The sequence below is a fragment of the Heterodontus francisci genome, chromosome 10, assembly GCF_036365525.1.
Source record: "Heterodontus francisci isolate sHetFra1 chromosome 10, sHetFra1.hap1, whole genome shotgun sequence".
NCBI classification, from domain to species: domain Eukaryota; kingdom Metazoa; phylum Chordata; class Chondrichthyes; order Heterodontiformes; family Heterodontidae; genus Heterodontus; species Heterodontus francisci.
Genome location: NC_090380.1, coordinates 48,438,707 through 48,455,105, shown reverse-complemented (window position 1 = coordinate 48,455,105; position 16,399 = coordinate 48,438,707). Strand labels below are relative to the sequence as shown.

General features: G+C 42.7%; 1 protein-coding gene across 8 annotated transcripts in view; it reads right to left on the bottom strand.

The window, feature by feature from the left end:
- The window catches only part of dmd (dystrophin), a 1,950,296-nt gene that overhangs the window by 86,642 nt on the left and 1,847,255 nt on the right, over nucleotides 1–16,399 (bottom strand). For all 8 annotated transcript variants that reach the window (XM_068040560.1, XM_068040554.1, XM_068040555.1 and 5 more), the window contains 2 exons: nucleotides 8,594–8,760; nucleotides 3,401–3,512 (listed from right to left, as the gene is read on the bottom strand). In XM_068040560.1, coding sequence (XP_067896661.1) covers nucleotides 3,401–3,512; nucleotides 8,594–8,760 — 279 coding nt within the window. The remainder of the gene's footprint in view (nucleotides 1–3,400; nucleotides 3,513–8,593; nucleotides 8,761–16,399) is intronic.

Genomic DNA, 16,399 nt, shown 5'->3' with positions numbered 1-16,399 from the left:
GAGTTTGGGACCCTTCATCATTTGTAAGGTTCAGCTCCTCACAGAATAATTTCACTGAATCTGTGGGCGAATTAAGATCAACTTCTCATACCAGTCTTCACTGTGCTTAACTTGTCATTTATTTTTTCGGTAATCAGTTTTTCCCATTTCAGCTGGATCCCCTGGAGGAGCAGGAATGCAAAGTCCCTTCCTGCACTCTAAACATTGGGACAGGAATCTCTTCTACAATCCAATGTTTTTCCCAATCTATTTTAGGCATGTGACTCTTCCTACCCCATTCTGTAGCAGGCGAATGAGGCTATTTCCTACAGTGGGGTATGACGAATTCATTCCTGTCCCCGAATCAAGGAGCAGCACTAATGATATTTAGGCAGACATTCCTGGACTGAACTACAAAATATTCACCCAACACTGCTGGTCAGTGGAGCTGTCAAAATAGACAATGGGAGAAATCACCACTGGTACAAAACAATTTTACAATTAAGGAAGAAACCGAATTTTGACTCAGCAAGACCTTCAGAATAGTATAATAAAAGAAAAATACTGCAGATGCTGGAAATCCAAAACAAAAACAAAAAGTGCTGGAAATACTGAGCAGGTCTGGCAGCATATGCGGAGAGAGAAGCAAAGTTAACGTTTCAGGTCTGTGATCTTTCATCAGAACTGGCAAAGGTTAGAAAAGAATTAGGTTTTAAGCAAGTGAAGAGAAGGTGGGTGGGGGAGAGAACAAAGGGAAGGTGTTTGAGAGGGCAGAAGAGATTAAATAACAACGCTGTTCTGGGACAAAGGCAAAGCGTGTGTTAATGCTTGTGGTGAAAGACAAAGCATTAGTCTGTTAATTGTGGAATAATGAGCAGCTCTGACTACATGAAAAGCAGGCACATGGTTAAAAAATAAAATATTTAAAAAAGGCCAGTCATGCTCTGAAGTTATTGAACTCAATGTTCAGTCCGCAAAGCTGTAGAGTGCCTAATCGAAAGATCAGGTGCTGCTCTTTGAGCTTGCGTTCATGTTCACTGGAACACTGCAGCAGGCCAAAGACAGAAATGTTGGCATTAGAGCAGGGGGGAGTGTTGAAATGGCAAGCAACCGGAAGCTCGGGGTCATGCTTTCAGACTGAGCATAGGTGTTCAGCAAAGTGGTCACCCAATCTGCGTTTGGTCTCCCCAATGTAGAGGAGACTGCAATGTGAGCAGCAAATACAGTATACTACATTGAAAGAAGTACAAGTAAATCGCTGCTTCACTAGAAAGGAGTGTTTGGGGCCTTGGATAGTGAGGAGGTAAAAGGGCAGGTATTACACCTCCTGCGATTGCATAAGAAGCTGCCGTGGGCAGGAGAAGAGGTGTTGGGGGTAATGAAGGAGTGGGAACGATCCCTTCAGAATGCTTATGGTGGGGGGGGGGGGGGGGGAGGGGGAGGGAAAGATGCGTTTGGTAGTGGCATCACGCTGGAGGTGGCAGAAATGGTGGAGGATGATGTTCTGAATGTGGAGACTGGTGGGGTGGAAAGTGAGGACAAGGGGAACCCTGGCGCGGTTCTGGGAGGGAGGGGAAGACATGAGGGCACAAGTGCGGGAAATAGGCCGGACACGGTTGAAGGCCCTGTCAACCATAGTTTGGGGGGGTGGGGGGTGGAATCCTCAGTTGAGGAAAAAGGAAGAAATATCAGAAGCGCTGTTGTGGAAGGTTGCATCATCAGAGCAGATGCGTCGGAGACGGAGAAACTGGGAGAACAAAATGGAGTCCTTACAGGAGGCAGGGTGTGAGTAAGTGTAGTCGAGGTAGCTGTGGGAGTCGGTGGGCTTATAATGATTAGTGGACAGCCTATCCCCAGAGAAGGAGACAGAGAAGTCGAGGAAGGGAAGTGTCAGAGATGGACCATGTAAAGGTGAGAGAAGGGTGGAAATTGGAAGCAAAGTCAATAAAGTTTTCCAGTTTGGGGCGGGAGCAGGAAACAGAACCAATACAGTCATCAATGTACCGGAAAAAGCTGGGGGAGGGGGCCTGAGTAGGACTGAAACAAGGAATGTTTGACATACCCCACAAAAAGATAGGCATAACTAGGACCCATGTGGGTACCCATAGCAACACCTTTTACTTGAAGCAAGTGAGTGGAGTTGAAGGAGAAGTTGTTCAATGTGAGAACAAGTTCAGCTAGGCGGAGGAGGGTGGTGGTGGATGGGGGCTGGTTGGGCCTCTGTTCAAGCAAGAAGCGGAGAGTCCTCAAACCGTTCTGGTGGGGGCTGGAAGTGTAGAGAGATTGTTCATCCATAGTGAAGAGGAGGCAGTTAAAGCCAGGAAACTGGAAATTGCCAAAATAACGTAGGGTGTTGGAAGAGTCACGGATGTAGGTGGGAAGAGACTGGACCAGCGGAGAAAAGATAGAGTCAAGATCGGAAGAAAAAAGTTCAGTGGGGCAGGAACAGGCTGAAACAATGGGTCTGCCAGAGCAGTCCTGTTTGTGGATTTTGGGAAGGAAGTAGAAGCAGGCTGTCCGGGGTTGCGGGACTATGAGGTTGAAAGCTGTAGAGGGAAGGTCTCCGGAGGAGATGAGGTCAGTGACAGTCCTGTGGACAGTAACTTGATGTTCGGTGGTGGGGTCATGGTCCAGGGGGAGATAGGAAGAAGTGTCTGAGAGTTGGCACTCAGCCTCTGCAAGGTAGAGGTTGGTACACCAGACAACAACAGCACCACCCTTATCTTCAGGTTTGATCACAATGTCAGGATTAGACCGGAGAGTACGGAAAAGAGCAAGTTTAGAGGGAGACAGATTAGAGTGAGTGAGGGGAGCAGAGAAATTGAGATGGCTGATGTCTCACCGACAGTTCTCAATGAAAAGATCAAGAGTGGGTAAGAGGCCAGAGGGAGGGGTCCAGGTGGAGGGAGAATGCTAGAGGCGGGTGAATGGGTCTGCTGGTTGTGGGGAGGACTCCTGGTCAGAGAAGTGAGAATAGTGTTCTGTAAACTGCCTTTGTTCTCATGTTCCCTTCTTTTAGTGCAACATCAAGATAGCCACATATATTGCATTAGTATTTAAGTAGCTTCTGATGAAACCTGTCTAAAAGAAATGCATTTACACTGGCAGTATGCATTGTTGGCAAACCTTGTGGAAGTAAGTTGAGCACTGAAGGAACAACATTCAAACGTTAACCTAAATCCTGTACAGCATTTCCACTTTTTAGTTCTTTATACATTTTTGCAATTGTCTATTCATAAGGTGCACGACTGAACATCAGACTAAAACATTGCCACATATTTCTCATAAACAACCAATTAAGCTGGCAACAGAAAGCTTAGACCAGGCTGTTTAGTTAATAGGATATGCAGAAAGAAGTGAGTAAAACACTTATGTCTCCTTTTTCTTATTTTGCTTTCTGTATTTACAGCTCAAAACTTACCGGTGTGCAGTATTCCACCATTGGGTAATGCATTTTATGTCCTTTTGCTGTTCGACCAGAAAAGAAGCAGCTTTGGCAGACATCATAATTAAAGTGCTTTAAACTTCGGTACCTACATTTATAAATTGTACAAAAGTGGGTTAGACTAGAGTCCTTGCATCTCTTGAATCTAAATACAATCGGCCCAGAATGACAGGCTGCAAGTCTCCTCTCTCAGATTTTACCTTGCCTGGATCCAGAGCTGTGACACATAGCTGTGACATCCCTTAACTCATTCTGGATGAGATCAGTTAACACACATCAGATTGCAGATCACAGCATTGTCCAGTTCCAGTGAATACATCATTTATCAATGATCAGCTTTCTCAAGGTATAGTTAACTGTAATACTGTACAAACTCATTAATAAGGTGATCCATGTGTAAGTAAATCCTTCTACTTTCCAACCAAAAACGCCGCAAACAGCAGCAGATTCAAATTTCTGCGGAAACCCTCAGTACAACACAAAGTTCACCTCTCTGCAGCTCCCAGATTCCCACAGTTCACTCTCAGGCTCCTGGTCTTCCCTGTCCTTTCTCTGGCTTTTGTTTTTTTTCATGTCCACAGTCCATCTCTTTTTTAATTATACGTTATCACAATGTGATCAACGCCATCAAGGCATCATTTATTGCCCATCCCTAGTTTTCCCCAAGTGCTGATGGACATTTTTAAACTGCTTGGTCTCTTGTGGTGATAGTGCTCTCACAATGGAGTCAGTTAGGAATTCAACGATTTTGACCCAATCATCAGGAAGGAATAGTAATGAAGTTGCAATAGTAGGGAGGGATGAGACAATGGAGGGATTTGCTGAAGACAATGATTAAGATTTGATAAATCGGAAGCCTGCTAAAGTTGTTAAGTATGGGGATGACAGATGAGCAGGGCTTAATGCCGAGATGGTTTTTTGGACTGGTTGCAATCTGTAAACGGCAGAACTTGGGAGTGTTTAAGTTTGGAGATGGAAAAAGTAAACATTTCAGCAGCTGTTGGGTGAGGGAGGGACAGAGGCAGATGATTTTGACAGGGCAGAAATACGTGGTCTTGATGGTAGCAAGGATGTGGACTTTGAAATACCAAATATGTGTAACTCTGGGCTCAGTCTGAGGGAGCTGCCAGAGAGAAGGCCAGGTGTCAAGCTGTGAAATTTTAAACAGAAGTCGAGCGTGACAGCTTTGGTCTTGTTGCTGTTGGGTTGAAAAAAATCGTAACTCATCCAAGACTTGATAACAGCTAAGCTGTTGTACAGCACCGTGATGGGCGAGGAGTCATATGATGGCACAGAGGTTGTTATGAACATTGGACTTTGTGGTATGATGATATTTTTTAAAACTGCAATCTTTAACGCAGTGCCCTCACACCCAAGTCGGCCTGGAAACAAACCCGGGATCTTGGTTACCATGTGAATGAAGAACCCAGATTAAAGACCCTCTTGAAAGCAGAATGCCAGGTTGTAACAGCTAAAGAATAATGGGTTTCACTCTCCCAGACTCGCAGATCATAAACAGGGAGCCAGGGGCGAAGGTGCAAACTAGAGTTAACATCTGGAAACAAAGGAAGGCCCAGGATGCTCTGCTGTGTCCAGACTTGTGTGGCTGTATTTTAAAAGCCCGTCACTGAAGTAGGCGGTTGACGTGAAAATTTGTGGCCTGCAAGCACGGGGCCCACATCGTGGAGCTGCTGCGATTCCAAACACGGCGGCTCATTAACATATCCGGGGCGGCTGCCCCTCCTGATGACGTGGAGGGGGAGAGCGAGCTGTCCCCAGCAATGACGTTCAGCGCCAATTCGCAGGCATCGGCACCATTTTTAAAGGGACAGAGCCCCAACTGACATATTAAATTTTTAAAGAGCCAGTTAATGTAAATTTTTTTAATGAATTGAAAAGTCTTCCCATGCCCTCTCCCATCTCCAGCCCCCCCACCCCACCCCCAAATGGCATTAAACTTCATTTCAGCCTTTCCCCCCTGGAACACGTACCGTCATTAAAATACCATTTCCCCCCCCTCCCCACTATCCCCCCAACCAATCTGAGGAGTTTGACCCCGTTCCCACCCCCCCCCACCCCACACTGAGAAAAGCTCCTCATCCCCCCTCCCCACAGGAGTCGCACCTCGTTTCCCCGAACAAGGATTCGAAGGTGTGGCATTGCCAGCCGCCCGAATGAAGATCAGTGCGGCGAATAAGGAGGTGATGGGACCTTCATTAAATCAGGTATATAAATTTAAATATGGAAAGCGTGGTCCCGTCACCGAACGGCAGGGCAGCCATCATGAGGCCTCACCGCCGCAGCTGAGATCGGAACGGGGCTTGCCGGCATCGCAGTCGGGCCTCCTCCACTATCTTCATTCCCCCACCCCTGCCATCGTTCCCGGCGTCGGAGAGCCTTTAAAATTCAGCCCGTGGACTTTGCATATTGGAAAAGACAAATGGCTATTGACTTTTGATTCTGGATAAATTCAACAGACTTTCAGAAGTCTGGAGGCTGTAAGGAAAATCAGAAGATTAGCAATGGCAGCCTAAAAAGAGAGAAAACACTTGTTCTCCGTACACTGATATCGCGAAAGCCTGCTAAAACTTGAACCTAATGCAAAAGTGGAGGTTTACAGAGGAAAAAAGATCAACGGGTCATCAGAGATTGCCTTATTCAAGGAAGTCCAGGTCGAAAGTGCTCGGATGAAGTGAGTGACAAGGACACTGACTTTGAGAAGGACTGGGAGATCCAACTCATTGCAACTGGGAGAAGTTTGTGACTTTTAACCGCAAAGATATCTCTTCAATGAGCAAACTGTGTAACACATAAATGTGTATTTCAAGTATTTTAATAAGTTAATGGGAAATACCTTTCCATGTAAGTTTTAGAGTATTGACTACTTACAAAGTATTGCTTCGTTAAGGTTAATTTTTTTTAGTTTAGTTGTTATAGTAAAAGCCGCAAAACATGAAATCTTATATTATTTAAATTGGTCTGGGGAGTTCATATCTGGTGTTAACATTTATGTCTCACTGAGGTCATAACAGAGGTAAAACTGGCTGTCAGCTTATAATGTTTTGCTACATTAAAGGCAATGCATAACTGCAAGTTGCCGTCATCAGCCTATATTTGAAAGATGACCTGATACATAGAAACACATCAAGAAGCAGCAAGTAGACAAGGAAAAGGCCAAGGATACAACCTTAGGACATCCTGAATGTTACTGTATGAGGTGGGACAAAAGGACATTAGAGGAAATGCTGCATTTGCATTAGGATAGATAGGGTGACAAATTTAAAGGGATCAAATTTAATCCCCCAAAGAGCAGGAATGATGCAGGTTCAGTGATAAGATAGCACAGGGCTCTTTCTTACCACATTCCCAAGTTTCAACATCTTAACTTACCTCAAAACAGACAAGCAGGGTCCACTTTACAGTCAGAGGTTGTGGCTCGATGATATCATTGGTGCTGCAAAGACATCTTAACTGCTGAAAGCTGAACAGCCACATGGTCCTAACCCTGACAGCTACAACATGGCAGGAGTCAGCGAGGGGGGCCAAGGTAAGTAGTTAAATTACCATTTCTAAGGATCTTTGAGAGCCAGGAGGTACAAGAGTGCTCACAGCATCTTGCCATGAGTCCTCAGGTCAACCCAGTTACAGTCTTGGCTGTTCCTCCTAATGCCAGCATCGCCGTGAACCCCCCGGGACTACTTATTCCGGTGCTGGGCACCAGTCTGCGCTGGGATGCTGACACTATCCAATTTCCACCCCTTGATCTTTGCACCAATCAACTCTTTCTGATCCCTTCATAATATATCAGTTGCCACGCTATGGGTAACACCAGGTCAGTTAGAAAATACCTTGTTTCTGAGGCATCAGTCTAGACAGTAGTAAACTGATCTGATCAGATTCTTCCTGTTATTTCATCATATAGATGATAAGTTTTCCAATTATATTGTTTAGTTCTCTAGCAGAGGGGAGGGAAGCCAGTTTGATAACTTGTCTAATATAATTTATGGTATTCCTTCTAAAAATTCAGTAAACAGCATGACAATATCAATAATGTTTGAATTTTCAGTGTCTTGTAAAATCTCTCCCATTTGCTGTAAGTGAACACTTTTATGTGTACAGGGACTCCTTCCATGTAAGGTTGCTATGGTCACCAGATAAGTTGTTTGGTACAGCCCTGCAGATCGTTTTCTGAGAGTTTTTTTGGGTACTTTACCACTGGAATGTCATGCCAAAGTGCAAGTCCAAGTCAAAGACTCGGCTACTGTAATCCATGTTTATCACTCCATGGCTTGTAGGAATTTTTGTGCTTTCTGTACAAGGTTTTGGCTGAATGTAAACACCTTCTTGGAGACTGAATGAATATTTGTCCAATAGTAAGTCTGGTTCTCCCGCAGCCCAAGTACTATAGATATAGCTCAAGCTTGCTTGATGAAATTAGGTTTACTGAGGATCACATAATTGTTTAAAGGTTCAGTTTCAATGACAGTATAACACTGTTTGTAAAGCATCACTTTGGCTGCTGGAATGTGAACAGTGGTCGTGTCGATAAGTACGTAATGGTTAGAATGTTTTAATGAGAGTTACAATACACAAGCTTCAAAATTCCTGTAACTCTGCAATGATGGCAGGATTTTCAGTAGACTCTTATTTATGTCCCAACACCAGCTCATTTCCTAGTGTCCGGAGTAAAAATTGCAAGTTTTAGCCATTTTCAAATATTCTGGTTTCCCTGATACAGAACCCACAATACTGGATGTCAAGCAGACCTATTTCTGTTATTTGCCTCTCATTGTAACACATCCGTCTGTATTTTGGCAGATATTTTATATGCCCAATGTCTAGCAGAAAGTGCTGTGGGTGCAGGGAGGCAGTGGAGCTTCCTCTGTCTATCTGCTGCTATGCCCATATAACCAGACAGAAAATTCGGGGCTATAGTTTTGTCAATGATTTTTTCTATGATTGTTTTGAAATATACAATAAATAAAGCTCCTCCTTAATCTTATATGGATAAAACAATTCCCTTTCTGTCAGTTAAAAATACAAAATCTCCACAATGGAGCTATGAATAAAATACCTCAATCTTTATCTTAGGTTGTTCCAAAATACTCTAAAGGTCTAACATTTTTGAAATGATTTCAGTTATAGAGCAATATTAGACTTCATGTGTACCTGAATCCGATGATAGGGCATTCCTTGCAGATATTGCACTTGGCCTGATGTTTGGCAGTCTCTGCAGCTGCCACTCTGTGAAGCACTGGCATCCAGACCACAGACTGTGGCTCCAGCCTCATCCAATCCAGGAACAAAGCTGCTTCAATCTCTGGCTTGTTGTTTGCCTTAGGCGTGGAAGGGAGAAGAAATTCAGAGCAATAAGTCCTGCACATCTGACTATTTGGGAAGTTAAACCAGTGCTGGCACAGATTTCTAACTATGTTTGCATATTCTTAATTTATAAACAGATAAAGCTTCAAAGCAGCAACAGCTTTGCAGCAACTAAAAGGTTTCATTATCAGAATGTAAGTAGTTAAAAGCTTGTTTTTCCTTCTTTGTTTATTACACTGGGTATAGGTCAGAACTAACAAGGGCAGTTAACTCATCAAAATGATCCTTTTGGTTGCTGAGAACATGGAATAAATGGAGAGGTTATATTGATTTCCCCGAGCACAATGCTTGCACCAACCAGCCCCCTAAAGAAAATTAAACATACCAGCACCAGTCCCAAATGACAAAATGTACCTTTTAAATGCTAAAATAAAACATTTACCATGAGTAAAGAGTTTACAATTGGAGTACAGAGGACCGAAAGGTGGTCATGCTTATTGCTTTTTTCATTCCAAAAATATACTAAAATTACTTATCTGCAACATTTTGAAGCTTAATTAATTCAAGTATTAACAATATGTGAATCATTTTCTATGTTTCACTGCAGATCTCAGATGCAGTATACAGAAAATGACTGGAAGAACAGTTTTCAGATTGCACCCTTGAACTTAAACGAAAGTTTTCCAAATTCCAATCTAAAATGTTGAATCTACACTTTGAAATTTGTCTTGCTTGATGGTGCAAAACAGGCGGTATAGGATCAACTGCCGGTTATATGCAGTGCCTGATATTTCATTCCATTGACTGCAGAGAACTGAATATCAGGCATTGCGTCTAACAAACGGCTCATCATATACCACCAGTTTTGCACCATTGCCCGTGACAAATTTCTACCCCTTTTGAGTTTTACTGAAAACGTCTCAGTGACTAAATGAACTTCATGGTGGGGATAATTTTGACTTTGTGTGATAACGTAAAATGGGTAATTGGCAGCCCATTTTACATCTCTCCCAATTTTTATTTCCATTGAAGTTAGGAAATCAAAAATTGGGGAAGCCTTTAAAACAGGTTGCTGATTCGCCATCACCTGTTTTACACTATCGCACAAAAAATGACCCCGGTGTGATAGTAAGCTATATAGACCAGCATTCCCAGCTTGTTCCTGGTCTGTGCTCAGTTATCTGATCTCAACTGTAATAACAGTTGGATTTCGTCACTCATTAGTGAGTAGAAATAAATCAGGTTGGGGCCCCTTCCAGGATGGAAAGCAAATACAAATGCTGGAAATGTGAACAAAGAATATTACAGCACAGGAACAGGCCCTACAATCCTGCGCCGATCTTGATGCCTGCCGAAACTAAAACCTTCTGCACTTCCGGGGACATAATCCCTCTATTCCCATCCTATTCATGTATTTGTCAAGATGCCTCTTAAACGTCGCTATCATACCTGCTTCCACCACCTCCCCTGGCAGCAAGTTCCAGGCACTCACCACCCTCTGTGTAAAGAACTTGCCTCGCACATCCCCTCTAAACTTTGCCCCTCTCACCTTAAACCTATGTCCCCTAGTAACTGACTCTTCCACCATGGGAAAAAGCTTCTGACTATCCACTCTGTCCATGCCGCTCATAACTTTGCAAACCTCTATCATGTCGCCCCTCCACCTCCGTCGTTCCAGTGAAAACAATCCGAGTTTATCCAACCTTTCCTCATAGCTAATGCCCTCCAGACCAGGCAACATCCTGGTAAACCTCCTCTGTACCCTCTCCAAAGCCTCCACGTCCTTCTGGTAGTGTGGCGACCAGAATTGCACGCAATATTCTAAGTGTGGCCTAACTAAAGTTCTGTACAGCTGCAGCATGACTTGCCAATTTTTATACTCTATGCCCCGACCGATTAAGGCAAGCATGCCGTATGCCTTCTTGACTACCTTATCCACCTGCGTTGCCACTTTCAGTGACCTGTGGACCTGTACGCCCAGATCTCTCTGCCTGTCAATACTCCTAAGGGTTCTGCCATTTACTGTAAGAACAGAAATAGTTGAAATATATAACAGGCATTTGAAAAAAGAAAAACAGTTTTATGAAGGGGCTGCAATTGATGTACAAAACTGTCTTCTTTTAAATTTTCAAATTCAGATGGGCTTTCTCTGTATTTTCAGCAGTTTCTGATTTTGTTTCCCTGTTCTGATCACTGTCCAATGATTCCTACAATTATGAAGTATTTACAACACAGAAACAGGCCATTTGATCCAACAGGTCCGTTCTAGGTTTATGCTCCACACAAGTCTCCACCCACCACCACCACCACCACCCCTCCCCCGGCCACCCATCTTTATCTAACCCCATTAACATATTCTATTCTTTTCTTCCTCATGTGTTTATCTAGCTTCCTCTTAGATACAGCTATCACAATGTAACCACTTTCTGGGTAAAGAAGTTTTTCCTGAATCCCCTATTGGATTTATTAGTGACTAACTTTTATTTATAGCCGCTAGCTCTGGTCTCATCCACAAATGGAAACATCTTCTCTATGTCCATCCTATCACATCCTTTCTTAATCTTAAAGACCTCCATCAGGTCACTTTTCAGTCTTTTCTTTTCCAGAGAAAAAAAGGAGCCCCAGCCTGATAGGTATAATTTCTCAATTCTGGTATCATTCAAGTAAATCATTTTGCATCTTCTCCAAGGCCTTTATGTCCCTTTTACAACTTGGAGGCCAGAACTGTTCACAGTACTCCAAATTTGTCTAACCAAGGTTCCATGCAAATTTAACATAACTTCTTTGGTTTTCAATTTTATCCCTCTAGAAATGAATCTCTGTGCTTTGTTTCCTTTTTTAATGGCCTTATTAACCTGTGTCACTACTTTTAGTGATTTGCATATCTGTACCCCCAGATTCTTCAGCTCCTCTACCTTATTTGGACACTTACTTTCCAAGGAGTATATGCCCTCCTTATTCTTTCAACCTAAATATCCTACCTCACACTTATCTACATGTAAGTTCATCTGCCAATTACAGATCCATCCTGCAAGTTTATTCATGTTTCATCTATGTTGTCACAATCCTCCTCTGTATTAACTACACTCTTCAAGTTGGTGTTATCCACAAATTTTGAAATTGTCAAATCCAAATTGTTTCTGTAAATGATGAATAACAATCATCCCAGCATTGATCCTTGTGAAACACCACTTCCCACTCATGCCACTAAAGTAACTACCTTTAACCCCTACTCTGTTTTCTATTTTGCAGCCAGCTTGCCATCCATTCTGCTACTTGTCCCGTAGCTCCACGTTCTCTAATCTTAGGCCTGAGTCTACTATGTGGTATCTTATCAAAGGCTTTTTGGAAATCAAAATAAATTATGTACACTATAGAACATAGAACAGTACAGCACAGTACAGGCCCTTCGGCCCACGATGTTGTGCCGAACCTTTAACCTACTCTAAGATCAAACTAACTACCTACCCTTCATTCTACTATCATCCATGTACCTATCCAAGAGTCGCTTAAATGTCCCTAATGTATCTGCTTCTACTACCACCGCTGGCAGCGCATTCAACGCACCCACCACTCTCTGTGTAAAGAACCTACCTCTGACATCTCCCAGAAACCTTCCTCCAATCACCTTAAAATTATGCCCCCTGGTGATAGCCCTTTCCACCCTGGGAAAAAGTCTTTGACTATCCACTCTATCTATGCCTCTCATCATCTTGTACACCTCTATCAAGTCAACTCTCATCCTTCTTCGCTCCAATGAGAAAAGCCCTGGCTCCCTCAATCTTTCTTCGTAGGACATGCCCTCCAGTCCAGGCAGCATCCTGGTAAATCTCCTCTGCACCCTCTCTAAAGCTTCCACATCCTTCCTATAATGAGGCGACCAGAACTGAACACAATATTCCAAGTGTGGTCGAACCAGGGCCTTATAGAGCTGCAGCATAACCTCACGGCTCTTAAACTCAATCCCCCTGTTAATGAAAGCCAACACACCATACGCCTTCTTAACAACCCTATCAACTTGGGTGGCAACTTTGAGCGATCTATGGACATGGACCCCAAGATCCCTCTGTTCCTCCACACTACCAAGAATCTTGTCTTTAAGCCTGTATTCCGCATTCAAATTCGACCTTCCAAAATGAATCACTTCACACTTTTCCAGGTTGAACTCCATCTGCCACTTCTCAGCCCAGCTCTGCATCCTGTCAATGTCCCGTTGCAACCTACAACAGCCTTCCACACTATCCACAACTCCAGCAACCTTCGTGTCATCGGCAAACTTGCTAACCCAGCCTTCCACTTCCTCATCCAAGTCATTTATAAAAATCACAAAGAGCAGAGGTCCCAGAACAGATCCTTGTGGAACACCACTGGTCACCGAGCTCCATGCTGAATACTTTCCATCTACTACCACCCTCTGACTTCTATGGGCCAGCCAATTTTGTATCCAGACAGCCAACTTTCCCTGAATCCCATGCCTCCTCACTTTCTGAATGAGCCTACCATGGGGAACCTTATCAAACGCCTTGCTAAAATCCATATACACCACATCCACTGCTCTTCCTTCATCAATGTGTTTTGTCACATCTTCAAAGAATTCAATAAGGCTTGTGAGGCATGACCTGCCCCTCACAAAGCCATGCTGACTGTCTCTAATCAAACCATGCTTTTCCAAATAATCATAAATCCTGTCTCTCAGAATCCTCTCCAATAATTTGCTCACTACCGACGTAAGACTGACTGGTCTATAATTCCCAGGGTTATCCCTATTCCCTTTCTTGAACAAGGGAACAACATTTGCCACCCTCCAATCATCCGGTACTACTCCAGTGGACAGTGAAGACGCAAAGATCATCGCCAAAGGCGCAGCAATCTCTTCCCTCACTTCCCGTAATATCCTTGGGTATATCCCGTCTGGCCCCGGGGACTTATCTGTCCTCATATCATTCAAAAATTTCCAGCACATCCTCCCTCTTAACCTCAACCTGTTCGAGCATATCAGCCTGTTCCACGTTGTCCTCACAAACGACCAGGTCCCTCTCACTAGTCACTATATGACTTGTCTCTGCACTTTCCACTGCTTCTTCAAAGAATTCAATGAGGTTGGCCAAGCATGACCTTACCTTTTAAACTTCAATGGAAAATTCCCATGAGTTGGTGGCAGGTGAGAACAGGATGGTGTTTGGCTGTGAAACCTATTCAAGATCAAGAGTATGCTGACACTCATGGTCTAGATTTATGAGTAATTGCCACTTGGGTGAAATACCAGAGAACTGATGGGCCTATGGAACCATACCCCAGCATGAATTATCCCTTACAGAATCGCAGGGAGAAATTATGAAAACAACAGAATTATAATGCTTCTCTCTGTAAGCACTCATCCATTAAGTGATACCATAAATTGTAAAGATAATGGTGGTGAAATCCACCTTTGGTGCAGTCCCTAAACCCTATTCTGCATCACAGCCCAAGATGAATTCCACCCCATTGTGACAACGTGGCTGAAATTCAACTCATGATAACAGTGACATTAGTGAGATGGTCAATTGATGGCAAAGGCCCAATAACTTGAAAATAAAACTGAAGGCACATATTCAGGATTCAAAGCCTTCAAACCATGCCTGCCAAAAGTCACTGTGGTAAGACAGGGCTGATGAAGTGCAGTCTGTAGGTTGCATGTGATCCTCGAGTCCTGGCAAACCAGTCCTATTTTTACTTGTTTTTTCTTATTTTTCCTCTTTGAATTTTGTGGGCCTTTAAGGCTGGGAAAAGATTGTTCTCACTGGTAAATAAATGCTAAATCAGAACAACCAAGATCTATAAGTATTTTGCGATTTATATATATATATATATATATATATAAAATTAATAGGAGCATTGATTTTCATTTTGTACATAACCATGAGGCTCCACTCCACACATCTAAGTATGGAACAGTCTCGAGGGGCTGAATGGCTTACTCCTGTTCCTACATTCCTAAGTGGTCGATGAAGACAAAAAGTTCAGTTTCTCCTTTAATTGACAGAGCATTTCCAAAGTTTTAAAACTGTAGACCATTGGTCTTCTACACATTACTACACCTAAGAGTACCTACTGGCATGGCACTGGTTGGTAGGGATTTGAAACAGACCTATATTTGCATCTGTACAGGGATAATACTTGTGCCACTATAGATGCAATATTTGTGTGAGGATATCAATACTTTATTTGACCTGACAATGAGCCCACTTTGAATGCTTTCTAAAAAAAATTGTATTCATGCATTCGTACCTGTGGCTTTTCACATAAACAGCCACAGGGACTTGAAACTTAATGAATGCACTTGGTCACTGAACACAATTTCATGGTAAATGCATTTTGTATCCAAGAGGATTTAAATGTAATTTTTTTTTACATTCGTAACGCATGTGATAAGAAGCTTATATCTTGCTGCAGAGTTTGGACCTCTGAGCAAGTGCTGTAATCCGTATAATCCCCGTCTATCAAAACCATGGGCTCAGATATTATGACAGCATAGTTCTACGGTATGGTATAAAATGATCTTATAATACTCTCACAATATATATTTTCTATGACTAATAAAACTGAATTTGCTAGGAGCTGAGTCAGACTGTAGTACATTTTTACAAATGTCAGGTCCACTCAGTTACCTTGCCGAATTAATCATTCTTTACATCTGACCCTGCAAGGCAAGTGTCAGCAAGCTATTCAAATATGCCATCATCAAGCATTCTCTCATTCAATATTTGCACATGCATGTCTTCCAGCAGATTTTTCCCATCCCAGTCCAGGGCTACTGAATCCTTCTGTCCCAACTATTGCTCCAACTGAAATTAGACCAGGGATTAAATGCAGGTGCTTGTGGTCTGTGTGACTCAATCCTATGCCATGTGATGCATTTACCTACTCTACCATCAGTGCAGATATCCAGTAGGTACTCTTAGGTATAGTAATGTGTGGAAGATCAATAATCTACAGTTTTAAAACTTTGGAAATGGTCTGTCAACTAAAGGAGTTGCAAGCTATAATCAAGCTCCTTAAGAATATGCAAGTCAAAAAGAACCTTTGTGAATTTCAATCATTCTTTTGTTGATATTTGTGGTAGAAGGCATTGTTGGGTCATTTATTTCAGAATATGTCGAGGATAAATGGTAGTCTAAGTCCTTTTGTTTAGAGTGGACCCTTCAGACTGCAGGCATTTGCTTTGCCATGAGAAGGTCTCATTACTAAATAAACAAGAGCATCTGTTACTGTGGCAGGCAATAGTCACCTATGTTATTTATTGCTCCTAAAGCATCCAAATTGACAATGGTACATATAGAGCCTGAACAGTGCCAATTGGTCTAATGTTTACAAAGGTGCTGACTAAACAACATAGAAGCGATTGGATGTCAACACTAACACTCAGTCAAATACGTTAACATTAGACTTCATTACTCATCCACAGTCTAGAGATAAATGAGACAGCAAGATAAAGAAAAACTTGGCCTTCAAGACCACTAAGAGCTGGGAAAAGTAAACTGGAACACACTACACTCATCAAAATTCTGTTCATGAAAGGTGTTCATGCTGGACTTAAATTGGATATATAAACTAGTTTTTTTTTAAATGGCTAATGGAAAATGTATTACTGGAATACAAACCAGCTGATCTCCT